Source organism: Montipora foliosa, chromosome 8, assembly GCF_036669935.1.
Source record: "Montipora foliosa isolate CH-2021 chromosome 8, ASM3666993v2, whole genome shotgun sequence".
NCBI classification, from domain to species: Eukaryota; Metazoa; Cnidaria; class Anthozoa; order Scleractinia; family Acroporidae; genus Montipora; species Montipora foliosa.
This window is the reverse complement of record NC_090876.1, coordinates 12,189,087-12,216,619: the sequence shown is the minus strand read 5'-3', so window position 1 is coordinate 12,216,619 and position 27,533 is coordinate 12,189,087. Positions and strand designations below refer to the sequence as shown.

Below are 27,533 nucleotides of genomic sequence, written 5' to 3'. Positions count from 1 at the left end.
TTAGCAAATGCAAGTTGAAGAAACATTTATTTGGGAATAAAACAAAAGAAAGCGTCACGCTTTTCGCTACTCAAGGACTGTAACTAATAGTCCTCAGATGGCGTAGCCAATTAAAATGCAGGATTTCCATTAGTCCACTAGTTGGGTGAGACTAATAATACGCGTTAAGTATTATATTCAACAGGTAATCAAACGCTTCTCATTTTCGTTGACATCCTTCATCTGTATGGGACACTATCATAAAATTCAGAAATCATGCAAGGTTATGTCATTCCTGTTATGTCAACACGGAGCTGAACCTGTCGACGAACGACGCACACAGTGCGTCAAGTGATCGGATGTTAATTGAACACCATTCAAATGGTTCAGTTTAAGTGAGATGGACTGGACTTCATCGCTTGGGGCCTTAGTTACATTGTCAATGTTTAAGCTTGGAGAAATCTGCAGCACGTGTGCGGCTTCAAGTGCATTTTTGTCCATTTTCTCAATGTTGTTGTTGTTCTGTGTCGACGCAACTGATGGAGGACTGGTGACGATTAATTGATCGTTTATGCAAATTTCAGGAAGCCTTTCTCCATCATTATCGATGCAGTGACTATCATTGATGTTATCCAACCGAAACGTTAATTCCATTGGATCAAACATGCAATTCTGACTTTGCTCAAGTGAGACCTCGCGAATGTCCTTGACGGGATCTCGGCCATTTTTTTCCATGCGACAATCTCCGAGATCTGTTTCGTTTAACTGAACGTTGTTGTCATTTGTAGGTTCATTGTTTTTCTGAGTTTCTTCCTCGTTCAAAGTGAGCGAGACTGATTTGAAGTAGTTTTTGGACGTGTCCTCAAAACTGATCAATGTTGCAGAAGATTTCCTGTGGTGGTTAGAAGCCATCTCGCGAACTGGTGTTGCTCCACAAATTGTGTTTGCTTTGGGTCTGTCGTAGGAACAACTTGCTGTATTGTAATCATCCTCGATGACCTGTCCGTCCGAACAGCCTTCTTCGTTTTCCGAGCCGTCATCCTCATAATCTTCTTCAGAGCTAATTTCATCGCTGTTTTCTTTATCTCTACCTGGAGGTACTCTCTCCTTTGCCTTATCCGCTTTTTCTTGCAATGCTCTGATCGTGTTGGCGTCGAGATCAAAGCATGAGCTGCGGATCCCAGCATGACGATGGTTCGGGATGCTTAACCCCACGGGATCGACAGGTGCCGATACTTTTCTGTCAGCCATTTGGTCTTCCTCGCTCTCTGCAGTTGATTTCAAAATTGAAGGATCCATTGAACTTCTTCGTTTGCCGGCAAACAGTGGAGACAAAGACATGCGGCGAACAGCCAAAAGAGCATTGACAGATTTCTGAAAAAATTGAACGGAAACGGATTATTGGTTTTCATTTGAGATTCGAGTGAGTAGCAAAGACAAGTGATTCGGAAAATGTTTCTGTAGTAACTTTTCTCTTTCCTTCATCAGCGCAGATTCAAGATTTCACGTATCAGCCAGTATAAATACCTTCTACGAGTCATCTCATAGAAGGCGCCCACGCAGTCAGTGGTCAGTCTTATCACCAGTCCCCCAGTTCCCGGGTATTTTCGAAAGAAATATGATTATGATGATGATCATGATAATGATATTATAACAGAGTTTGCGACATCTTGCCCTCTGCTTGTACTGTAAACCCCCTGTTTTGTTGAAATGTTTTATTTATTGAAATGTGATTCTAAAATAGTCGGAAATGGCATTTCCGAGACCCTAAATTTCAAAATTTTCAATATTCTCAGGGGGAGCATGCCCCCATACCCCCCTTGTTTGGAGCGCCTTTGGCGTACACCTTCAAAATCTCACGCTACGTTCCTGTATAATACTGTGGTAATGTTATCGTATCTAACCTTCCACCTCCTCTTTGCCAAAAATGCCTTGTGTTTCTGCGTGTTAATCTTTGTTCCTGTTTCTTTAGTATCCTTAATTACGAAAAAATAAAGTAAAACGTTAATATAATTAACAAACTTCCTGGCCGCAAAACACTTCTCAAATCAAGAATTTACCTTTATCCAGGGGTGTTGAAAACACTCCTTTATTGTAAAGCGTTGACTGCGAAAGAAGAAGACGAAGTATAACATTGCTGTAATATAAAACAGTTGAAAAGTGCATTGCAAAGAACCTTAGGGACAAAAACAGAGGGACAAAACAGGTGCCAAATTCCCCCTGTCCCCCCCCCCCCCTCCCCCCAGACAAGGCTGAGCCTTGCTTGGAAAGACCAAAGAACCACTGACGTTCATTTAAGCATCGGAACTATGATAAAACAGAACTAAGGGTGTTTTTAACTTGCACTACAAGAAAATCGCCCAAGGTTTGTTTAGGCAAGGTCGGCAAGGTGGTATTTAAATCTTGGAGGTTATAAGGCTGAGTTTGCGAAGAATTTAAACGGACACTTTTATACCGCCGCTATTCTCGTTCCCAGATTCCATCGGTTCTCTTAGCCGGTGGGGCCTTCGCACGAGAAAACGAAAGACTCTAGAGACATGAGAAATTCAAAGTTTTCAGTGGCTAGCTTGCGAACAATAAAATCGTGAACAGGAAGTAAAATGGCCGATGTGCTGCGATGGGGTGAGCTGGCACGAAGCCAGTTGCTAAAATGATTAAAGAGTCTTTCCTTAAAACTACGATATATTACTTATTGCTTCTTTCTGTTTGATACGATGGGCCGCATTCTCCTACTTGAGGCCACTTAAACCTTCGCATAGAGACTCTTCGAATGTGAAGCTTCTGAACGCCGCCACGTTTAGTACTATTGACGACTCATATATGAACTCAGGAAGTCCTAGAATCTGGGACTGCAAAATCCAGAGCCCTTTGTTTTCTCGTGCGAAGGCCCCACCAGCTAAGAGAAACGATGGGATCTGGGTACGCCTCACGGGAAGTTCTATCGCCTAAATAGGAACAAACCTCGGTTTTTTAACAAGAAGTCCCTCGATAAATCCCATTGCATCGTGAGACAAATCATCAAAACATTCGTCGTCAAAATCCCAATCGGCTTTTGCAACTTTGACTAACGTCTGGTGATCATCTTCACCTGAAAATGGCATGAGACCACTCAACCTGCGAGGAAAGCAATGAGAAAAAATTTACTATCACCATGTTAAAGAAACACAACTCCGCGAAGCGATGCTTACACGAGGATGGTGGATCTTAGACAAGTATCCAGTCGCAGTGCAGTGCCGGAAAAAATCAAGGAGCAATAACTTGCTCTACCGCCCGAGGAAACAAGATTAACACTTAACATGATATTTAGTACATCTATAGATCTTTTATCAACGAAACAACTCAAGCATAACGCGCTTATTATCTGAAAGATGTGACAATATCGCTTATTCGCTGGACGATGGCTGATAAATCTAGACTGCCTATATAATTGAAACTGTCCATCATTTCAGATTTTTGATTCAATACTTACAAGACGTATGTGACAACACCAAGGCTCCTATCAAAGAAACGAAGATAAAGCAATGCAATTGAAACCTCTCGATTGAAAAATTACTTTAAATTCATTAAATGGCAGGTTACACGGAAAAAATTTAGTAGGCAATTAAGTTTCCATTTAGCAGGTTTTCCTCGTGCACTGGCTTATGTGGGACAAAACGTGGCAAGGAAAAACTTGCCAAGTGTTTAAAAGCTGGCGTTTCAGTTTTTCAGCAAGTAGACTTGTCAAGAAAAACTTGCAAAAAAAGTCGAAAGTTGTTCGTGGGTATAATGCGTCAAGGAAAAGTTGTCTGGGATCTGGTAAAATTGCTGTTGCTAAGTAACCTCCGCCACGTGGTCTTCTTTCTCAGGGCATGAAACAGTGGTGACGTTCGTTGGAACGACAAGGCATCTTCTTTATCGGGAAAACATTCGTCGTCTGTTTTTCGTAGTTCACAAACCAAATTGTTTGCTCGAATTTGATATTACCAGGGTCCTTCTGCGAACCATAGGCGATCACAATATCAAAGCATCATGTGCCTTGCTACACCTGCGCGTACTTTTTGAAACATAAATGACAAAGCAGGGTCTCTTACCAAACACAACATGACCAGCAACCAAAGGAAAAAAATCAGAGAAAAAATACCTTCCATGCAAACGATGAAAGAAAAATTGTCGAAAACACGTAGGAAAACTGGTTTGTCTGTAACAGGCTTATGAAAATATTTTTAAAATCCTCTGGATTTCATTAATTCAGTCTTACCACAAATCACTTGCTGGTGAGACAGGTTTCATTCGTATGACTTCCGGAGCTATGAAGAAGGACGTCTTCAATTAGTACTTTATGCGTGTAGTTGATAAATTTGACAAACAAAATACGCTTTCCTGGGTTGTTCAAAAAATCGTGCAACAGTTGGCGCATTGTTTCAAGTTTAATGCGCAAGTAAGTCAATTGTCCCATGGCTGAGCTCATGAGAGGTATGGATCTTTCCCTGAAATGACGTCACAAACCTGCTTAGCGATGCAATGGAAAGCAAATCAGTATTTAACTTCGTCTCAGAGGCGTCATCTCAGTGATGAGCCTAAGCCTCTCGGCCGTACTTTACACAACGTACGACCCGTTGGATGTGAAATTGCACGGAATTAACGAAAAATATATGCCCTGTGGTGCTGAAACTTGAATTTCACGGAATAAAATGATACCAGGGCACTTTATACTTGGTCATATCACGTTCTTTTAAATGAGGACTACTGAGAACGGCATTAAATATGCAGATTTTGGGAGTTTTCGTCCCCTTTTGCCACAGTTGATCCTTTGTTCTTAAACTCTTTACTCACAAGATAGGTTTCGGAAGACTTAACCGTGAATTTTAATGAGTATATACTTACCGACAAAATCTGGTGTGCCAAAAGAAGACTTTGTCTCTTGATCGGAATCGAGATCTCTGGCGAGTCCAAAGTCCACAAGCTTGATGTCATTGGAATCCATGCTCACGCATAAAATGTTCTCGGGCTGAAAAAAAAAAGTTCAGTTATCCCCGAAAGCAGGAGCCCATGAATCGGGGTTTGAAACTGTTATATTTCTCCTTTGATTTATCGCTTTCTATCTGTCACTGTGCAACGTCTCCGATTACGTCACATGCACATAAATTAACTTTTTAATTTACGTCAGAAGTCTAAAATTAACTACATGTGAGAAAATATAACTCAAACTAGGGGAACTAAATGTTTTGTCCCAGTCAATTGCGCTGTTGCTTTAATTCACTCAGTTAGAAACCCCGCAGAAGAAAAAAGGATTCTCATGGCCAACTGAAGGTTATACTAACTTAAAATAAACCCACTTTCTCCCACCCCTCCTACAGCACTTTGTCGTACTTGATAATTACAGACACCGCTGAAATTGCAAAAACTGGAGTAGGACACTGTCATTAGGACAATCACATGACTCTTGGAGGGCATATAGTTTATTTGTGGCCTGAGTAGAATCATTTGCGCCCGAGCGGATATCATTATTATCAATACACAAGACCAAATTGTACAAATTCATTTAAAGTGCTACTGCGACGAAAAAATATTTCCTTTTTTATTAATCTTACCGGATATGAAAAGTACATCACCCAAATAGTAACTGTGCCAAATCACGTGTTGTGACTATGACGTCACAGAGAAACCCGCTGTAGTGATTTCGCGGGCTCTTCAGGTTTGTTTTTACGAGCAATGCCGGACGCGATTTTACGGTGTTCGGATGCTTGTTTCTGGGAATTGCGTGGCTAGCTTGTAAAAAAATTCACCGATGCAAGAAATTTAGGGTCTAAATGTGAAATTAACGTGAGAAAAACCGGAAAAGAAAATACTAAATTTTCGTCGCAGTAGCACTTTAATAAGAAAAAAAAGCCTTACAGAGATGTAGCATGAAACTATGGTATGGAAAGTTGTTGCTAAGCAAGAGAAAACATTGAGAAACAAAAAAAAAAGAGCAAAAAATGCACGTAAATTCTTGCATTGAAATGGTATCCTCAGGATCTCATTGGCCGAGCGAAGTTGTCTGACATCTCTGCAGCCAATCATAATCAGGGCGGCAAATGCCTTTTCAGCCCGGAAATTTTCTTCGGTATATAAATTAAAAATTAAAAATTAAAGAACTTGGCCAATATCCAGTATGGCCAATAAATATGGATTATTAATCAGTAGGTTTGAAAGTGGACCGCGCGGTCATGGTAACAACATATAAAAATAAACTTCGCAGCACAATCTAAAAATAGATTTCAAATAATTATCATGAGGCATAAGGATTCGCTCTGTTTCCTCATATTCTCTTGCCTGGCTCAGGGGACTGGGAGACCACGCCCTGTGTAATTTGACATGAAATATCTTATCTTATCTTATCTCATCTTATCTTATCTTATCTTATCTTATCTTATCTTATCTTATCTTATCTTATCTTATCTTATCTTATCTTATCTTATCTTGGCCAATACAGAAAGACGGCCCCGTTTATTTATTTACAGTACTTATTTATCATTTATTCTCTGACAGAAGTGAATTAACACTGCTGGCATTTGCTATTATGGCAAATCCTCTAATACAGTTCATTTTGGGGGCATTATTTGCATTATAAAACAATGGATATCCAGTTCACTGAAGCATGATACAGTCGCAAGAGTAAATAACTTGTACAATGGAACCCCGTTAATACGACCACCGTTAAGCCATGGAAAATTGGTCGTAGTAACGGGGCAGGGTCCAATTATGGTTCAACTAAATGAATTCTGTACTATTACTTTAATTCTTTGTAAATCAACCTTTTTTTGCAGTTAATAATAATAATAATAATAATAATAATAATAACAACTTTATTGAAGTGTCAATAAATTTAGCACAAGGGCACTAATAGTCCATTTTACAGTTGTGTGCTCAGTTACCTAGTCTTTACATGAAAGTGAGGCTGGAGTTGCCCTTGTTTTGACAGAAACCTCACTGCTTTTCTTATGTAAATTCTTACTAATTAGCATGACAACAAAATAATTAACAATAGAAAAGGAGGGAGGTCTGTACCATAACAAGGTGAACACCATCCTCACTTTCATTTAAAGGCAAGGTATAACTAAGCGCACAATTGTAAAGAGTCTATTGGGGATACTAACGCAATCAACTCATATCATCAAATATTGGTTTTTGTTTTACATCCTTATAATCTTAGTTCATTGCCACTGAACAGAACCCGAGAAATTACAAAAAAACAACTCTGACATCTTACAGTTTCTTGAAAGGCGATGGCTTCTGTGAAATAGAGTAGAGTAGACTATCTCAAATAGACGTTTTCTGTATTTTAGCTTACAGCACTTTACACGAACTACTACAGAATTAGAAAGTTCAAATGGCTTTGAAGTAGTCTGTAACCTTCGATTGGGCCCAGTAATACGGGCAACATTTTTCGTGCAACTTGTCGCGCAACATGTTGCGTTGCAAGTTGAGATGGTTTGTTGCGCGTATTGCGCGACAAGTTGCAAGAAATATGTTGCCCGTATTACTGGGCCTTTACCGTAATTTTACACCACAGATGCTGCATTGACCATACTAGTTATGCAATACTCTCGAGTGGTATCCCGTGGTATATCCCACCAGTCACTTGTATTTTCTTGGTATACACACTGGCCTAAAGGCGAGATGGAACATTCCACGGTATACCACGAGAAAGGGTTGCATAACTATTTTATACCATGCCATAGAATATACAGTGGCCTTCAAGGCACGATGGGAAGGTTGAGTGCAATACCGTTGAATTGCACTGATAGATGGGAAGGTTCGGTGGAATACTGACGAATATACAACGGCTTCCCTGCAATCTCAGTGATTGGCTGTATTTTCTATGGCATGGTTTAAAGCATTTATGAAATCGTTTCCATCCAAACATGAGTTCTTTTTGTGATGTAAGGGAAAATGAACTTTACAGAAATTTAGATTATTCACGGTGAAAACGTAAAAAGATGTGCCTCTCACCTTGAGATCCAAATGAACGAAATTCCTCTCATGCATAAATTTTAAAGCTTCAAGAATTTGTTTGACATAATCTACCGCATCGTCCTCCATTAAATAGTCTTCTGCAACGATTCGCTCAAACAGTTCACCGCCGGGCACACTAGGAAAAGGATTTATATAGTTATTAATAGATAATCGTTTCAAGTCAACTGGCTCTGTGTCGGTTACAAATTATTTCCATCGCTAAACAAAACTTTGGACAACCCCTGTCAAGTACACGGTGTGATACAAATAACTTCCATTTACTGGCAGGGTAGAGCGACTTGAAACAGCATTTCTTCAGTTGTAATATTATTAATTGTGTGCCAAATAAACATTTCGAGGTAGAGGTAAGTGCTTAACTTTCAGTTATTGTGATGAATACTTCTTTTTAAAAGAGTTGCTTGTAGTCTCGCAATCTGATTGGCTAATTTGCCGTTGTCGATATGAGTCTAGACAACGATGCTTCCGTCATGCTCGCGTCAATTTGTCACGCAACGTAACAGCCAATCAGGAACGCTCATTTTGGGAAATAAACTAATCCTTTTGCGAGAAAGTTATAGACAACGCTTACTCTTTCTTTGTGTCATGATTTTGGTCACGCTCTGAAATAAACACTTTCTTTGGCGTCGAATATTGTAGTAAAAAACAAATCGAAAGTGGTTCAGCGTTGTCTGTACTCTTAACGACAACAATATTCGTCATCACTATGGTCAAAATGTTGTGCACCTCGTGAGTCCACGACGCTGAACCACATTCGATTTGTTAATATGACCGTTTCTTTCAATGCCCATCTGTCCTTTTTGCATATCTCATCAAGAGATTGCGAAGTGGTTACCTTCACTCTTGCTACAGACTTAAAGAAAAACGGAGCTAGTAATGTTCGCCGAAACATTGTTTGTAACAGGGAGAATGGAGTCTAGAATCGCCTATTGTTTCTTTCATATTTCCTGGGTTCGACCATCTTGAATGATTAAGACATGTTAGAGTTGCCCTATTCCTTTTTAATATTATAGGGCAACCGTACCACGACACAATTATTGACAAAAATTGGTTGTGGACTCACTCGGCGTCCACAACATTTTGACGACTGTGATGACTAATAACGCTGAACCACTTTTGATTTGTTAAATGTAAACACTGAAAAAAAAATTGATTTCCCAGAAAATGAGACAGAAGTCAGCGACAGAAGTCCATAACCCAGAAGTCTCAATCTCTCTCTTATTTTGCCTTGGGCCATTATAGGCCCTGGCCCATTACAGGCCTTGGCCCATTCTAGGCCATTATAGGCCTTTGGCCTTGGGCCACTATTATCTAAATTTAGAATATATAATTAGACAATACCGTATTTACTGATGGGCTCATCATCGTCTGTCAACGATAGCGATTCTCGTTTCTGCCTATGGATGGTTTTCACCTGATGTCAGAGCAGCCATGTTAGTGCACAGAACAATGGAGAAAAAAGTCTTTTGGGAATTTTAGTCTCTTATAATGCAAAACATGGGACATAATTTGCTATCGTTTTCTGCACCAACATGGCCGTCTCATCACGTGATTGAAAACCATCTATTGTGAATCTTTTCTTCTTTCTTGGAAACTTATAAGAGTGTTTTCACTCACGTGATCAGTAACCTTGTTTTCCCACCGAAACAAAAGAAAATGTTTGCATGATAATAGAGCTCAATTCCCGGAGGAGGTGGTTAGTTGGGTACACCAACATGGCCGCCGTGACGTCACGTAAAAAACACTCTATAATAAATTTTACAATGACTGCAAAATTTTCGCGCGCTCATTGGCTAATCTTTATTGTCAATAGCCGGTCAGACACATAAATTTATAATTTATGCGAAAATGACGCGATATCGGTGGCGGCAGCTTGAAAAAATTTGAAGTTTCTCGCATTTTTGTCTCGCGTTCTTCTCGTGTTTTGAGTTAATTTTGATCCCTCTGCCTTTTTGTTATTGTAAAAAACAAATTGATGTCAGTTTTTCATGCGTCTATCTTGTTATTGACAGTGAATTTCGTCATAACATTGTCAAAGTAGTCGTGGATCCACAGCTACTTTGACAATGTTATGAGCAAATCCATGATCAATAACAGGACAGACAGATGAAAAACTGACATCAATTTGTTAACTCGAGAGTACATTATAAGTCATGTAAGTTAAAGTAAAAGAGGAATGTCAGTTTGAGCCAAACGACCTCCTTTGCAGCGGACTCTGAAACCCAAAACGATTCCTGGGTACTTTTCGAACATCACCTTTGTACTCCAAACTGATGAATCACGAAGTATCCTTAGCCGAAGATATCAGTCGAACAAAACGAAGTTTAAAAATTTTCCAAGTCTCCAATGCAAATATAACCTACTTATTGACCAATACCTACGGTCGACCTTGCCGTCGAAACGCGTCCCTTGAAAAAAAGTGTTGGAAAAATCCGCGCTGGCGAACAAGAATGCAAAAATGTCGAAGTCCATTGGCGCGGCAGGCAATTTGACTCAGTATCCGTTATCCGTAATTTTAGGATTTAATTAACTTCGATTGTTTTTCTCTCTTTCCAGAAGGCAAGAAAGCGAGCAATTTGCCTTTCTGCAAAAATAGCATTTGCAAACATTGACTTGTTTCAACTGATTAAGGGGAAATATGCAGTTAACAGTTAACCCAAGCACTTCATGAAATCCAAAATGAATTTTAACGAAAATTTACCGTGGTTTATTTTGAGAGAATATTTTAGAGGGAATATCTCGAGGAGAAACTGGGACAAGAACATTGACATTTCTCCCGGTCTATGCGCGCAGGCTAAATGAAAAGAAAAAACTTACAATTCTAAGACCATTACGATCTCAAATGGAGTCTGATAAGCATCCCATAATTCAACAAGTTTGCTGTGCTTCCCCAGGGCTCTCATCACTTCAATCTCTCGCATTACAGATTTTCTAATCTTGTGGTTTGCAGTCTTGATGATTTTTGCTGCGAAAATAGTTCCATTTTCTTTGTGAATGCATTTCTTGACAACCCCATACGCACCTCTGAAATATTGTTTAAAATGAAGTTAATAACAATAATACTGATAATAATAATAATAATAATAATAATAATAATAATAATAATAATAATAATAATAATAACAATAATAATAATAATAATCGAATCCGGGCCACATTGGTGGGAGGCGAGTGCTCTCACCACTGCGCCACACCTGCTCCCCGAGTGCACCAACAAATACCGGTACCACTTCCTGCTGTCTGATACCCCAAAGTTTTCCAATCTGCCTCTTCAAATCTTGGTTCTTATCAATCTTTTCATCCTCCTTTTCATACACTCTGTGATCCCACGATCCCACGGTAAAGCAATATCCCCAATAACTGCATTGTTACTCTCCTTTTCATTATTATTATTATGCTTATTTCAAACTTTCGCTTTGTTTACAAGTGCGGATCGTAGTGAAACTGCGGATTACAATAATCTGGGCAATTTCCAATCATGTTTCAAATAGACTGATGCTTATTATTATTATTATCATTATTATTATTATTATTATTATTATTATTATTTAGCTGACTAAAATTACTCCACTAACTGAAGGAAATATAAATCAAATCAAATCAAATCTCATGTAATAGACCATACTCGTTCTCTAATACGAGGCTAATGCGGGGGAATATGTTAAAAAGTATTTGCATTTGAAAATATTTCCCTGCATTATTAGTCTCGACTGCAAGCTAGTTCCAGTCCAATACTGAGAATACGAATATGGTCAATCAAGACAAATCAATTCAAAGGTTGGTTTGTGGCTAAACTGCAGAATACAGGGTCACTTTTGAAACAAGTACTTTTTCGGTGGCTCGGCGGCTTGGCCGTCAGCTGACGAGCGGCCGGCGCCGAGCCACTCAAAGATGTATCTTACTCGGTTTTTATATATTGAATCTCACTCAATGGTAAACCTTGTTCCTTTCTTAACTATTGACTTTTTACTGGCGAGTCGCGGAGCCATTGCAGTGATACTACTTCAAAAACGGCCCTGCGTTCTATAGTCAGGGGCACCCAACGAGAATATAGTTCAAAACCACTTAAACATAGCATTGTTAAACGTATTTTGGTATTTAAATGGTAGATGTAGGCATATTTTTATCCCCTAAAAATTTTCGATTTGTTCGGATTTCCTAGCTGAAAGTCTAGTGATCCGAAGATTATAGGGATCAAAACTTACCTTTTCGAAAATTTCAGCCGGGAAAAAGGCTCCCGAAAATTCTAGGTGACCTATTAAGGGTAACAATCCGTTAAAAATGGGCAATTATACCATTTTTTAGATGCTCGAAAATCCTAGGACAGGCAGGCCAGCAAGAAATTTTTACAACAAATGTTCCAAAAACTCTTGATCTCAAATCGTCTTCCGAACAGATATCTTCCGAAAATTGACGTTGGGTGCCCGTCTAGTTGCTTTCATATGTACGTGGATGCTTGTTCAGTGGAAAATTAAACTTCATTGCCAACGGAAAGAACTTGATTGGATCATAGCTGAAGCTTCTGCACATTGAAAAATGCCATTGAAACCCCAAGTGTAAATAACGAAAATGGCGAAATTTCGTGCGAGACGGGCGTTGTTGTTCTTTCTTTATTTGCTTCTCTTGAATAGATAGATTATTATGCCCCCGAAAACTGCAATATTTTTTTTAATCGCGCATCGAGTATTTTTGTTGCTGACCAAGAACGAACAGGCCTTCAAACTCGTAAGAGGATGTTGGTCTCTTTAAACTAGTCGTAACCACAGGCAGGCCAAGAGTAATCATCCTTGAAAAGGTGTCTGTCAACGAGACAATCCCTACAATACCAAGAATGACCTCGGCATCTAGAAAGAGTATGTTAACTCACTAACAATGAGCGCTATTTTCGTTAACAAAAGTGGAGCAAAACTATCGCGGCTAGTTATCCAAAGCAAGGCAGTAACGTTGTTTTGGACAAAAAATCAGCTTAGTTTTGTTTCTTCTGCTTGACATGTTCTTAGAATGTCAAAAAGTACATGTCTGAAAGTAATACGTGACGGCACGTCCACGGGACAAATGGCTCGCTCCTCGGTTCACTCTCAATTTGCATCATGAAAAAGCTGACAAGAGCCGATTATGGTTTTTAAAGCAACTTCAGGAAGAGGTCACAGCTTCATGTAATGATTATATTTGCCTTGATGGGCTTTTAATCGCAGTCATGTTAATTATACAGTCTGTAACTCGTAGTGTTTAATGGATGGCCCCAAGGTATTTGTTAAAGGTCAGCAGTATGCATGTTTCGCGAAAGGAGCTCATCACGAACATATCTTTTTTACCCTGTAGTTTTACCCTCTAGTTTGGTGCGTCCTTTCTGTCGCTAAAACAGTCCAGTCCTTTATAAGTGAATCTATGAGATTTTATTGAACGTTTAATAGTGTGCTTTCCACCTGTCGGCTCCTCTTTTCATTTTTTCACCCTTTGTGTGAGTAGGTGCTTTCTATGTGTTTTTCTCTTTGGTGTTCCTGACCCAATCTACTTGAATGTTTTTCAATTTTGAAGTGAGTCCTCTCGATGAGCACTGTAACTCTTAAGGCCAACTTCGCCTATAAATATGTTTAACCACAAAAATTTAAAAAAGAAAAAAGGTAATCACTTCAAAAAGAGGGAAAATAGGAAAAAAAAGTTTTCTTAGCGCCGAGCATTTCCTCAGACCTCTTAACACGATTCCCTAAATAGACTGGAACATGATGCTTGTCCAGGTGGACATGATGAGCGCGTATCCAGCTGGGATTTCATCCAAAGGCCTCCTGCAACGCAAGCCGGCTGGTGACTAATAAGATTTGGCGAACCAAGAAACTCTTTGTTCATTTACACGCTGCAAATCGGATTAACAAAGTTAGGCCAGTCTACTCTTTAGTCTCCTTTTTCCCTGTTGGATGGATGCATTGTCTGTGGCGTGATGTCAGTCTAAACATTTTGAATTTGTTGTGACTGAGTTACGACGGAGAAATCGAAAAGAATGCCAACAAACAATTGCATTTAGTAAAGAAAACCGTAGCTTTCTTCCCCGTTCTTCGCAAATCTTGAACGTGAAAGGACCAAAGCTCAAGTCTCAGGGAAAACTTGAAATCACATCACAGTAAATTTTATAGTTTCAGCTCCGTTCCTCCGAACTCAGTTCCTTGGTAGTTCGGTTAGTATTTACGAATTTATGGCCATGGAGTACTAACGAAATTTTTGAAAAACACTAACACGCCGAGGTAACATAAAGAGATTGGCCCTTTTTATACTAGAGACGCATAAACGCGTAAATCGTTTAGTATGTCTTTGAAGACGCAGTAAACGATTTAGATCGTCCACACGCATAATGAAGATAATGCGTCTCTCGTCCGTCTCCACATAGGACAAAATGCATTATCATGATAAACTAAAAGACGCATATTGAAAATAAATTGTTAAAAGTCGTCCAGACGCATTATGTTCTCTAGCAAAAAAACAACCAAAATAATTGCCACAGAAGCGGAGAACCTTAAGGGATTTCAAGTTTAACTCGGTAAGCTATTGATCTTGCGCCATCGAAGAGGCTCTGCCAGGGTAAATTCCGACAAGCGACATGGCCTAAGAAGTAGCGACATCACGTAAAGTGAAATCGCGACAAACGACATCCTTTCTTTAAATTTCCGGCAAACACCTTGATAAAATTCACCAGAGAGCCTGTTCGCAGCCTGTCTAGTGCACCGACGGCCTAAGGTTGACTTGTAGCAGATAAAAGAGTTCTCGTGCCAAACGCGCCAGTGTTTAATTTTACTCGCTGAAAATAGAAAGCCGTCTTTGCTGATTACAAACATTGGGTTTAAACAGAAACATATTGGCTACTGCAAAGAAATTTAAAGGTTAAGGGGATGGGTAAATGTTAGTCCTTGTCGCAAAAGCAACTTACTTGCCAATTTCTTTGTCCAGGTCATAAAATTCATCCACAGCTCCGTATTTGACAAATTCCTCTTCTTCGTCTTCTTCAGCATCCATTATTTTCGCAGGCACAATACTCATGGAATTCAGGTCGGCTACTGAACAAGATTGAAATGCAAAGGATAATTTGCTGATGTTCGTGTTTTGGTTGCTCAAAACGTATATGGTCGTATAGATCTCCTAATTTCAAACGAGACCTTGCGATGATCTTGTCGCAACTTGGTCGAAGCGGCTGTTGCGGCGCAATTTTCTCCCACACAACAAAATATCATAAACGTGAGATAAGCTACTTATTGACCTGAAACTAAACCGGAAAAACCAAATTAATGAAATATGCCAGACAGCGATAAGGGATGCAGAGGTTGAGAGGCCAGCGTTTATATAATTTTAATTTCATTGGTCTCCATCACTCATTCAGTCGCACCAGAAGTTTATCGCTTCAAGCCGGCTAAGCATGTGTCATATCTTTCTACACCTACAACAACTTATCTCGCAATTTTGTTATAAGGTAAGTTGGACGACAAATTGCCTGATGTTTCTTTCATACGACGACAAAGATATCTCGCGAACATCGTGGACAAATAGTTATCTATATCACCGCAATATGGGGACGAGAATAAGGCGACCCAGGGAAATGCTGGGGTAAAAGGAAGGCATAACTGGACAAGAGCGCTCACAATCTAGAGCGTGAAACGGCAATGCACGTGTTTGATCAACCTCGTTGCCAGGGTCTCCATTGTGTCATCGAAAAAGAGACCCTGGGAACGAGGTTGATGTTTGATGTGCGTGTTACAGACGAAATTGAGAGAATTGATCGTCGGACTTAGCTGAACAATAGACTGCAAAACAGTCGTATTTTTTGCGAACGCAAGCGACGCGGTAAATATTCGAACGAAAGGTCTGGAGCAAGTGTAGAAACGGCGAGGGAGAATGGGGAGAGACGCCCTACGGGCGTTTGAGGCTCGCGCGCTTCACACGCGAGGATCACGCTCACGGGGCTTCGCGCCTTCCGAAAAGGGAAGAAAACGACTGTTTTGCAGTCTAGCTGAACAATTAAAGCAATTGTCTCTTATGGACGCATGAAAAATCCAGGTGGCTTCAACGGGATTCACGTTCAAAACCAATCGGTTAACCTCGTTCTTAGGGTCACTCTTTTCTTAGACAATTTTTGATGCAAGGGCCAGCTGAACAAAGTGGAAGCGCCGAATCTTGGGAGATCTAACCAGCAAATAATTTGTAGATTTAAAACAAAATCATACTGCAAGGCTGGTTGTACGGCTGCTAAAAAATGTATCTATTCTCACAGCCCGTGCAACCAGTCTTGCAGTATTATTTTGTTTTAAATCTCTCTTCTCTGCCTCCTTTGTCGTTGACGGCAAGGAGGCAGAAAAGAGAGACCCTGAAAACGAGATGGAATAGTGACGTCATCTACAAATGCAGCTTATTTATATACAGCTGTTTCGAGAAAGAAGCATAAAAGCGTACGCGACAATGCCGAAAAGCATTATGGTAATCTGTCAATTTGAGTCAACGAAAACATGACGACAATGCTATCGAAAACGTCACCTAGAATCACCTAGAATTACATCCCCAGGCCATGCTTTGTTTCTGACATTGAGATTATGAGAGAGTTTCAAAATTCAGTCAAATGATTCAGGCCCTGAATTAGTAACAAAAGGGTTAGGATTCACAGAGAAAGCAAGATTCTGTCATGTTTCGCAGAGAAAGTTTGAGAAATGTACCAAAAATCGTGGCGCACGTGCAGAGCAATCATTTTTGCTAATGACCCCTTTTGTTTTTGGACGTGTTTTGGTAGCGTGATGGCGGGAGAGAGCTTCAACATAAGTCTATGCGTACTGCCACTTCATTAACGCTATATCCTGAGAACTCTTTCATCCAAAGAGCTCGCCATCGTAGGTCTTCACTGCACGGTCGTGGCATCTTCGATTCTGGGAGTTCACTACCTATTGAATACTGTCCCATACTACCTCTCACCGGCATTGTCGCGAACGCTCTTTGGCTTCTATTGGACAACCTTTCTCGAAACAGCTGTATGTGCAAAGCACGAGTTTAAAAGTCTGAAAGCCCAAAACTACCATGCTGTATATTAAATCAGCCGCGTACACACGTATTGCTTTCTTAAACTAGAGAGTCCTTGACGTCAGTTTCTCCTCGATCCAACTGTCTCAAGATTTTAAAGTTAGTAATGGCGGACTATTAAATAGGAAAATTCAGTGAAAATAAGCAGGTGTCTTTTTTAAACCAACGCTTAAATATTGGGTCACTTAGGGCCGGATATTTAAACGAAGATTAGCCTGTGCCTCACAAAACCGAGTCCCAAGTTATTTACATTCTGGCTAATTCTAGTGTGTAATGCATGTCCAATGTCAAAAGTAGTGAACAGAAGACGCAAGCAGAGGAGAAAAACACACGTGAACTTGACGCATCTCACCAATTAATGAACCCGTAAACCGCGGTCTAAGTTAGACTTGGTTTAAATGACCGGCTCTTAGTGTTTAGTTGACATAGTTTTGAAATCCAAAGAAAAATAGGAATTGATTGGAAATAGTAGCACTTTCAAAACCTAATTAGAATAATTTCATTGTTAACACAATTTATGAAAGGCCGTAATTCATGCGGATGTTGTGGAGTGATTCTGGACTTGTGATCTCTTACAGACATCCCTACTGAGGTCCATGGAGCAGTCCTAGATCCAAAGACTTATTTGTCCGGCATCAAGTTAATTGCACTCTAACCGGGAAAAACCATCTTCTTTCTATAGATGTGTTCAAATTTTGTGAGCGGAAGAATGATATTATGAACTTTTTTCTTCGCGTTTTTTTGCCGGAGAATGCAATCTGCGTACTCCAATAAAGGCGCTTTTGTTGTTGAAGTTGTTCCTGTTTCACTCATTCAGTGTCATGAACTCGCAAAGAACTCAACTTTTCAAAGCGAGCCGGACACCAAGAGCAAAACGGTTTTGATAGTAAGTGGTTTCGCTTCATCGTGATAACAATGAGAAAAAGTTCAAAGCTGGTGGACGAACAAAAGGAGCTAATGAGAGATCATTTGTTTTCGTCCACCAACATGGCGGCGAAGACCTTACGTGAAAACCACCTATACAAGAAGAATACTTTCGAAGTGAAAGACATATTGAACTAAAATGCATCCTGTGACCACCCCTATTCGTACCATTCCAGTGCGCTCATACTTGTTAAAAATGCACTTTTTGACTCGGTGATGTTAAGGCCAAGATCGTTTGATTCTTATTGTAAAAAGAACAAACAGAGCTGGTCTTTCATATACCGTATCCTAAATAACTATTGGCCATAAAACAAAAGAGCAAAGCGAACATAAGGATGCCTAATTAGCAAGGCCTAATCGGAATTATAACGGTTCTTTTGTCCTCCGCTATTTTAGTCCGGTATATGAAAGTCTACGCAACAAACAAGACAGCCCGTGAATTTTCCGTCATGAGACAAATATAGGTGGTTTTCAAGTTACGTCATCGCTGCCATGTTACTGGACGAAAACAAAAGCTCTCTCATAAAAACTTATTTTGTTCGTCCACCAGCAATGTGTGCTTAGTTACCTGGTCTTTGAATGAAAGTGAAAATGGAGTTGACATCGCTTTGATAGAAACCTCACTGCTTTTTTTATATTAAATTGTTCTCATGCTAATAAGTAGTAATTTACATAAAAAAAGCTGTGAGGTTTCTATCAAAGCAAGGTCAACTCCGGCCTCACTTTCATTCAAAGACCAGGTAACTAAGCACACAACTGTAAAATGGTCTATCATGGTACAAGACATCATTGTCATCTCAGTCTCAGTGGATTGGTTGAAATTCAACTATTCCGCATGCGTCCCATTTACCATCTGCTAACTCCGATTAGCTTTGATTTGAATCAATTACTCCCATGATTCTTATTACACAGTAAGGCCAAATAAAAAGCAGAGACTCTAACTTATTACCTGTTATGTTTTTCCTCTTCCTTTCCATGGAATACACACTGTGTTTGAGAAATAAACAAGAATTGATAAGATGGTGTGTATGTGAATACAGTCGAACCTCTCCTTACGGACACCTCTCTAATACGGACAGTTCACTTGGTCCCGGGAAAATGCCCATACATTTGTAAGAACAACCTCTATAATACGGACCCTCTATTCTCGGATTTCACATGACGTCACGGCCACCACGTTGGAGCCCTTAAACAAAGAAACGACGGCCATGTTGGATCCCCGACCAAATCCTTCTGGAATTTAATTTTATTATTATGCAAACGTTTTCTTTTGTCCTCGTTGAAAAACATGGCCGTTAATCATGCGAGTGAAAAACCAACAATAATACGGACAACGGACTCGAAATCTCGGCCCCAGAGAGAAAATTCATACAAACTTAACCTCTTTATTACGGACACTCCAATGATGACAGTTCTTATTCAACACGATTTCCTGTTTGTCGTTACATATCAAAGTGTAATCAATTGTTTCATTGTTCATACGATAACAGCATCATTTTTTTTAATCAGTAAATTAAAAATTATATATCGACATGTCATTGCCATTTATCATCAAGATTTCTTGTTCTTTGAAGACTCTCCAGTTGTTGCTTTCCTTTTTCTACCTCTTTCGCTCTCGTCATTGAATCAAATTTGGTTGATGAGTTATGCAAGATATATTTCAAAACTCAGTCGTTTATTGTCAAATAACGACTAGCGAATGCTGTTCAGAAGAACATTGCAGACTTCTTTAACGCAAAATGACTCAATCACAAATAACTTTCATTAAATACTCTACTTTATGTTAGTGTTCGCTACACTTGTTACTGTTCTATTATGTTACTGCTCGGAAACTGTATTATAGTTTGCCATATGTTTTTGGAATTGTACAGCTTGTATTGTAACGATTTGTACTGTCCATTATGGACCTCAAAGACTTGTTTGGGCCAGTTTTGACTTAAAAAGCACTTAATACTATCGATGGAGCCTTTACAGTGACGTAATATTCATGACCTCTATACAACGGGCACCTCTTTAATACGGACACTTTACTCTGTCTCTTCGGTGTCCGTATTAGAGAGGTTCGACTGTACAGTTACTTAACACCATAAAGAATGTTCGAAGAACAAGCTGATAAAGGAACGATGTAATGAAGGCAAGAAATTATACTCCAAATATCAATTACGCTGACAATGAGTTTTCAGAGGATTTTCCCAACCTTGAACTGTTTCTCTCTTATCCTCCCAAGGCCATGGTCATCGACGAAAACAAAGGAAACAAGGGAGAGCCTGGGTTCGAGATTGCTAAATGCCCTGATTGGCCAAGAAGAAGCAAGCTACCAGCGTTGCACCCAAGTAGCGATTTTTTATCCAATAATCTCTCGCTATGAGTCAAAGTTTCATTAATCGGCTATTTGTCTTTCTGTCATACAACAAATGAGTTGAAGAGATAGAACCTATATATTCAAAAAATTGTGAAGACGAAATACTACAGTTTTAATCATTTAGCACACCTTCATTAACAGGCTCCAGGTTTGTAGACGTTGAAATGTCACAAAATAAACATGAACTGATATGATCAATATGATCGCATCCAAACAAAAAAATGATTGGCGTTTTTATGATGAAAAAAGTGAGCGTTTACAATAAAAACACTAATATTTCGACATCTTATCATCACTGCTTAAATGAAAAACGCCGAATATTCTTTCCAAACAGTAGATAACAACTTGGGATTAAGAGTTTCCGAGTGGCGAAAGATGTTTGCATAATGAAGTATTTTTTTCCTTCAGAGAGATTTGAACACGAATAGAACCTATGATCTTCAGGAGCGTATCCAGGGAAAGGGGGAGGGGGGGGGGGGTTGAATAGGGTGGCTAGGCACCTCCCCCCCCCCCATTTTGGTTCCTTTTTTTCTACTTATGTGCTTTTTAGTGTATTTTTAATTTTTCTGGAAAAGATACCGTTTTTACCTGACGTGAACAATTTTCTTAAATTAATGCGAAACATAAACAAAGTCAAAATGGCTGCCAGTAGTCGTTTTGCCACTGTAAGTTAAGATGATTTCGCGTTGAAATGTTTTTTTTTTCTCTCTTTTTTGAGATAATCACCTGTATTTATACTACAACAATTATTCGCCTCAGGCTCAGTGATTATCGGTGAATATTCACCGAGACGAAGTCGAGGTGAATATTCACCGATAATCACTTCGCCGTCGAAGAATAATTGTTAAATATATATACATCCTGATATACATATATGTGTGTGTGGAATGATAACTAAAGCTTGACGGAACTCATATTTCGTATCAGTCTTGCCGTCAAACAAGAAAATACCGATTACCTGTAACTGATACCGAGCTAAAATGAGAAGTTAAAAGTGCATCGTTTGCCCCTCTTATCAGTAGAAGACAACAGGAAGTTTTTACTGAGTAATCAAAGTTAGATCTTTAAACGCCATTGAAATAGACGACGAGAAATACCACCCGGACTTCGAAAAAGGACACCTTCACCGAAGGTAATTGTTTACTAATAAAATGTGATAAGCACGGCCAGGTCATTTTACGCACGGGCGACGTTTTAATCCTAAGGGCGACAAAATTCAGCTAAGGGGATAACAAAGTTCGCAATTTCGTACCACGAAAAAATTGAGTATATGTTCCCTTAGCATAAATGATGGGAATTTTTAACGGAGTTTTTGACAACTCTAGTGAGAAACGTGATGATCAAAGGGCAAGTTATCGCTGGCAATGAAATCATATCTGGAGACCAGTACATTATGTAAGCTTATGCAAAACTGGAATTTCAAGTTGAAACAATTTAAAAACCATTCAGCAAAAATTACTTAAGTTTCAACTTGTTGAAAGTCGTATGTTGTTCTCGGCAGGGCAGCATTAAGACGGAAACATTTTTGCTTCTTCGTCTCAAAAACTTCGAAAATCAGTTCAACGTGGCAGAATCAGACATGTTTGGCTCTTCCACAATGATCACTAAACTTTCCTTTTATGAAGTTGAAGGGAAGTGAATGAACTTGTTAAATAATAAAAATCCATTTCGGAGTCCATTTTTCTTTTGATGTTTCGTTTAAAGGATACGCTATTAAGATCATTTGCTTAAAGGATCTGAATGTACTGCAGAGTCGTTGCCTTCTTATTTGAAAACTTATTTGAAAACTATTTTCGACTTAAAAAAATGCATTCGAAGACACAGGGCGACCGCAATACTCAATAGATTTAACATGTTTAATCACTGAATTTGCTTCAGTAAAGAAAGCATAAAGCATTAATATTGCAGATAGTTTATCATACGTGAAATCTTAATTGCATGGATTGTCAAGAATTACGCTCGTCTCTCGTGCATCACGATGGACATTACGTTACGTAACTCTAACTTGTTAACTATAAAATCGCAGATTTTCGCGCTGAAAGTCGTCAAAGAGGTACTGAAGACAAATAGTAAAAAAGTTGAACTGAAGTAAGCAAACAAAAACAATTTCTTCGCATATATTAATGGCCTCTAATAAATAACCTTCCTACTTTTTTCCAGAATTTTGGCAGGATCTCTCAAAACAACTTAACGTTGACGAAAACGTCGACATTACTTTTGAATTAGGTTATTGGGCGCTATCCTAGAGCAGCTTCATACAATTTGGGTTTAGTTCCGAAGGAATGCATTATCAGGGTAAACACGGCTTACCTTCTAAAAACCCTCCTCTTTCGTGCGGAAACCCACAGCACAAGTTTGCATACTTGCAATTTCCAATTCCTCTGTTTCGTGATCAGTTTCCAGCCATTTTGCTTCAGTATATTACTGTCGAATTTCTCAAAACGTTCTCCTCGAATGCATTGAGTTCGTGTGCTCTGTTGTACATGGAGTTTTCACGATTCAAAATTGGTTGCTTCAACCCTGTACGGTAATTAGGAGAACCGTTTAATTTTGCCAATGCTTCACGTCATAGGAAAAGTACATAGTGCATTAGCTGTATCAACAACAAATTAAAGACAAACAAAAGAAAATCAAGCCCAAAATAGAAATGATCAGCCACTGTGACAGCTCACGGCATGTTTAAAATTTGGCACACGCTTACTTGATTTGTAGAATGGGCTGCGATTATGAGCTAACAACACAGGACAGTAGCGCGTAATAGGAAAAAGTAGATTGCCGTTCGAGCATCTCGAACCCTCTTTTGCGCCTCGTGTTTAAACGGTGTTTTGACTGATTTGTCAAAGTCCTCTAGGCAACGAAATTCCAAGAGGCAGACTAACTGGAACGACAATTGATTAAAAATAAAATTGACAGAAAATCGACAATTACTGATATTATCTTCTAGGTAAATGCTCGGAATTCAAATCAGCAGTCAGTGACTGCGACCCGTTTCAAGAACTGTTTCAGAAGTTGGATTTGCAGCGAAATGTATGCACGGTTTGCAGACGCTGCCGATTGAGTCACTTCGTCAAGCGTCGGACTTTCGTTCAGGAGGTCGTCGGAGAGCCCCGTGCAGCTAGGACCAACATTCGGCGTTTTTAAATAACTGAGCAACAAGGATTGCCTTTGAAACTAGTTCAACAAGTGGAGTCTAGAAACAGCTGGCTCCGTCTGACAATCGTTATTCATGATCATCATAGTCGGATAGTAACTAAGGGGGCATTTACGTGAGACCGGGACGAAATCAGACCGGGATGAGATACATAGTTTATTGCATGTAGAATTACAGCCATTCGACTGAATTATACGGGCAGTCGCGTGTGGCGGGAAGAACATCACGAAGGTTTGTGCTTCAGATCATCAAAAGTATCATCAACGAGGCGTGCAGGGTTAAGGCCTCACGACGCTCAGATAACCTCACTAAACCCGATTTCTCTAGTGCCTGTGCGTAAGATATATCTGCGTATAAGATACTTAGAGCACGACGTTGTAATCGTTCGAGATCTTCAATTCGCTTAGATAATAGACCATATTCGTATTCTCGGTATTGGACTGGAACTACGTAGCTTGGAATGGAGGCTAATGCGGGGGAATATATTAGAAAATATTTGCATTTGAAAAGATAATAATATATTAGAATATATATATATAGAGGATATTACATGGCCGCGCGGGGATACGAATTTTATCTTCGAGTGCTGAAAGTATCTCTCACTCGTTCGCTTCGCTCACTCGTGAGAGATACTTTCAGCACTCGAAGATAAAATTCGTATCCCCAAGCGGCCATGTAATGTTCTGTTTATTATATAGATATTGATGAAATGTCTAGATTTAAAACAACTTGTTTTATTCATTTTCCAAATGATGAAAAATTGTTCACCAACCACTAAAACACGCATGTTGTGTAACATGAAACAAGATATGAAAGTTATGAAAAACAAATCATGATAATGAAAATTTGCAATAAAAATGTTAATGTAGTAGAGAAGAATCATATTAAAGCACAAAAGTATCGCACAATGAAGAGGAAGCTCGCGTTTTATTGGCTAATCGTGTTCGTTACCATGACGACAGCTATATCCTCACATGTGAAAGATAAAAATGATACGTTCACTGCGCGCGGTGAAGATATGATTTTTTAGTAATAGGAGAAATCCTGGTATTTCATCAATATCTATATAATAAATATATATATATATATATTAGAAAGTATTTGCATTTGAAAAGATTCCCCCGCATTAGCCTCCATTGCAAGCTAGTTCCAGTCCAAAACCGAGAATACGAATATGGTCTGATTAGGCAAGGCGTTGTGATAAACTTGCCATGCATATTCTGTGAGCGGTCTGATACATGTAATATAGATAGCAAAAGCAGCCGTTTACACGAAACGGGGACGAAATGCTTGGTGCCTTGCTTAGGGACAAAATGAATACACGGAGAACAGACTGTGTGCGGGGTACGCGGCCTCCAATGTCTAAAATATTTAAGAGACGAGGCTATAAAACTTTAGTATATACCACACAGGTGAATGGTGCTATCAGCGCGCGCTGATTGGCTAACTCGGAGGTGATTATCCAAGTACTATTTCTTTGCAAAGTTTCCTTAACACTGGTCGGCTTAGTAAATAGACGACAAGTGACTATCTGTGCCTTGGATAGATCTGGATAGACAACTCTTTTTAAATCTACTGGAAACAATAAGTCCATCTTCTTTTAATTAGCTGCTGCACTTACTCGTGTCCAAAATGACCAGGAATCGTCTTAAATTTTATCGAAAATCCATTCGTTAAACTGAAGTCCCTCAGATTAGAAAAATATCTGGTTGTAAACAAATCTCAAATCTGTCAACCACTGCGACAGTTAATAAAATAAAGCTATCTTTAGCACATTTAAAATAAAATAGTCGGACGACGGGAAGAGGGAGAAGGAAGAAAGCCTTTGCTCCCCGTTCCCAGCGTAGCCCGAACTACTAAATTTGCTCTCTCTCCAGACTCCTCTCCGCTCTGCAGCATGAATTTAAGGAGGCCTGTGCGGAGGATATCTTGTTCCCCTTACCTTATTTCACCTTTACGGTACATTTGCCTTATGCAGTTAACGAAAAGCTTCATTGAACTTACCTTTTAGGCTAGATGTGCCAATTTCTGCCCCAATTTCTGTTATATAGTAAATTCAATTTACTTGCTCATTTCTTGCTCAAGATCTTGTTTACTATGAGGCGACGTTTGTAAATTTATTATTTAGCCTTTTTGATTGTTTACAAATAATTGGAAGGTACAAAATAATTGCGAACGGCGCTTCATAGTTTACATGCTTTGTGTATCTAACATTTTCTACAGAAAGTTTTGGAGCTGTCACTACTACTTTCGTGCTGAATTTGTATATTGTTCTTAATGTTTTTGGTGTCCAGTCCACAGAGTTTGCCTTATTTGACCCATTGTGTGATGACAGTGAAATTTATAGTTAGTTTAAAGTGGTTTTCAAGAATGCAAAATAGCAATTACAAATGACAGTAAGTCTGTCAGAGCTATCTTAACTATTTTTCAATTAAGGCTTCAATGAAATACGATCAAATATTGTCACCATACGGAATTTGAAGACCTCTTTTGAAGATTTAATTTAATATTTGGTATTCAGGCCATTGTTTGGCAACTCGGCAGAAGTATTCGTCGATGTTAACAAAAGAAAAGATTTTTTGGACTTACGTAAATTCCTACTTTAACGAGTAGTTTGTTTATCAGCTGCAAAGTAATTAACTGAGGATTAGGGCTAAAATTAACAAAGTCGTTTCTTAAATGGAACAACTTTTTTTTTAAAAGCATTAAAAGTAAGTTCTCTGTCCATGATTACCAATTAAAATTGCAATTTCATTGAACACGGCTTAAAATGCGTTTAGCCAATAGCCAAGAAAACAAACAACGTTGTTTATGAGAAGTCTCTTAACATTCTTTTTTGTGTAAATAACAGACTTCGTTACCAAATGTTTTGAGGAGAACTGAAAATCTTTAACAGTAATATTTGGAGCTACAGAGGAAGGATTCGAAATCCATGACGAAATTGTATATTTTCTCAGAAAAAGCGAAGAGGATTAAGTTATCTGAGTGTATATTACAGGGAGCAACATTACTAGTATTGCCCAACAGAATGCATTCCACAAACCCCTTTAAACTCAAAGTCCTCTTTTTCAAATATTCTTTGCATAGGAAGGCGAATATCGCAGCTTGAAAAACAAGAAATCACATTCGGCGATGCACTGCTGAAAGTTTCTGCCATTCTAAACATCAACAAGGTCATTGTTTACGTAGAACTAACCTGAGAGGTTTGTGATTGGAAATCTTTCTCTTTGCCTCCTTCTTCTCTCTTCAAATCTCTAAAGACAAGATTAATTCTCAAATCAATTGTCACTTTCTTTCTTCGAGGTAAACTGGCTTGAAATCAAAGCCTGGTTTTGCTGTTTATCGTAAAAAGCTGGCGTATTGCTAAACAGATGTTCAGAAAGGGCCGATTAAAGGTCATGATATGTTGCTCCTTGGCGTCTTTTCTGTTGCGGGCGACGTCTCGGTAAAGTTTATTATTTCTGATTACGCACTCTCAACGGATGAGAGAGTCACTTAAATATGATAAAGTAACAGGACTGGGTGCGGTAGGGGACCGTAGGGGTTAATGTTCGGGTTCCTGCCCCTTATTTTTCCTCGGACTTCCGACAGCTTAGGCCATTTGTCTCGTTTTCGAAGTGAGTCTTCAATTGAAGCTATTGTAACTATTGTAAGGGAAATGAGTTTGATTTGCATAAGAATACGCAACTCATTTCCATTTGAATGGTTGTGCACCAGGACTCACTTTAAAAATGAGTCATGCAGCTACTCGGAAATGGACTACTGGGGCATCAGTTGTTGGTTGTGAGGGGTTTATTATCAATGAAAGAAGTACGGGTTTTTGACGCAAGATTGAAGTGATTGATCCTCACAGTTATCTGGACAATTTAAGCAATTCTGACTTCTAGACACCTGAAAAATTCAGGTGGTTCCAACGGGATTCGAACCAATGACCTCTGCGATGCTGGTGCAATGCTCCACCAGATGAGCTATGAAGCCACAAAGTTGGGAACAGGTCAATTTTTTTGGGCTCATTTGTTCTCGTGAAAGGAATGATCATTGAAAGAAATGTGTATTTGAAGTGCGGGGTTCATC

The 27,533-nt window shown here is 39.2% G+C and overlaps 1 protein-coding gene across 5 annotated transcripts; it reads right to left on the bottom strand.

The window, feature by feature from the left end:
- On the bottom strand, window positions 1-26,880 carry LOC137967750 (death-associated protein kinase 2-like). 5 transcript variants are annotated; one of them, XM_068814313.1, is made up of 12 exons: window positions 26,656-26,880; window positions 18,896-18,933; window positions 14,894-15,020; window positions 10,792-10,998; window positions 7,954-8,092; window positions 4,843-4,966; window positions 4,217-4,265; window positions 3,449-3,475; window positions 2,941-3,093; window positions 2,040-2,085; window positions 1,884-1,955; window positions 1-1,353 (listed from the first exon to the last, which is right to left on the bottom strand). In XM_068814313.1, exons 2-12 carry the CDS (start codon window positions 18,921-18,923, stop codon window positions 283-285), a joined length of 2,043 nt encoding a protein of 680 aa, XP_068670414.1. In that variant the 5' UTR covers window positions 18,924-18,933; window positions 26,656-26,880; the 3' UTR covers window positions 1-282. The 5 variants fall into 5 exon arrangements, with proteins under 5 accessions (XP_068670414.1, XP_068670413.1, XP_068670415.1 ...); XM_068814312.1 differs by lacking the exon at window positions 26,656-26,880 and adding an exon at window positions 22,619-22,873; XM_068814314.1 differs by lacking the exon at window positions 26,656-26,880 and adding an exon at window positions 22,619-22,864 and having other exon boundaries at window positions 14,894-15,017.
- Between the last annotated feature and the right edge of the window lie 653 nt (window positions 26,881-27,533).

Coding starts and splice junctions, on each gene's coding strand:
- LOC137967750 (XM_068814313.1), bottom strand. CDS start 18,923: ATGGAAAGGAAGAGGAAAAACATAACAG. Junction 4,967..7,953: donor TCGTTCATTTGGATCTCAAG/GTGAGAGGCACA, acceptor TTTTTTTTTCAG/CCCGAGAACATTTTATGCGT. Junction 2,086..2,940: donor CTTCTTGTTAAAAAACCGAG/GTTTGTTCCTAT, acceptor CTTCTTTCGCAG/TCAACGCTTTACAATAAAGG.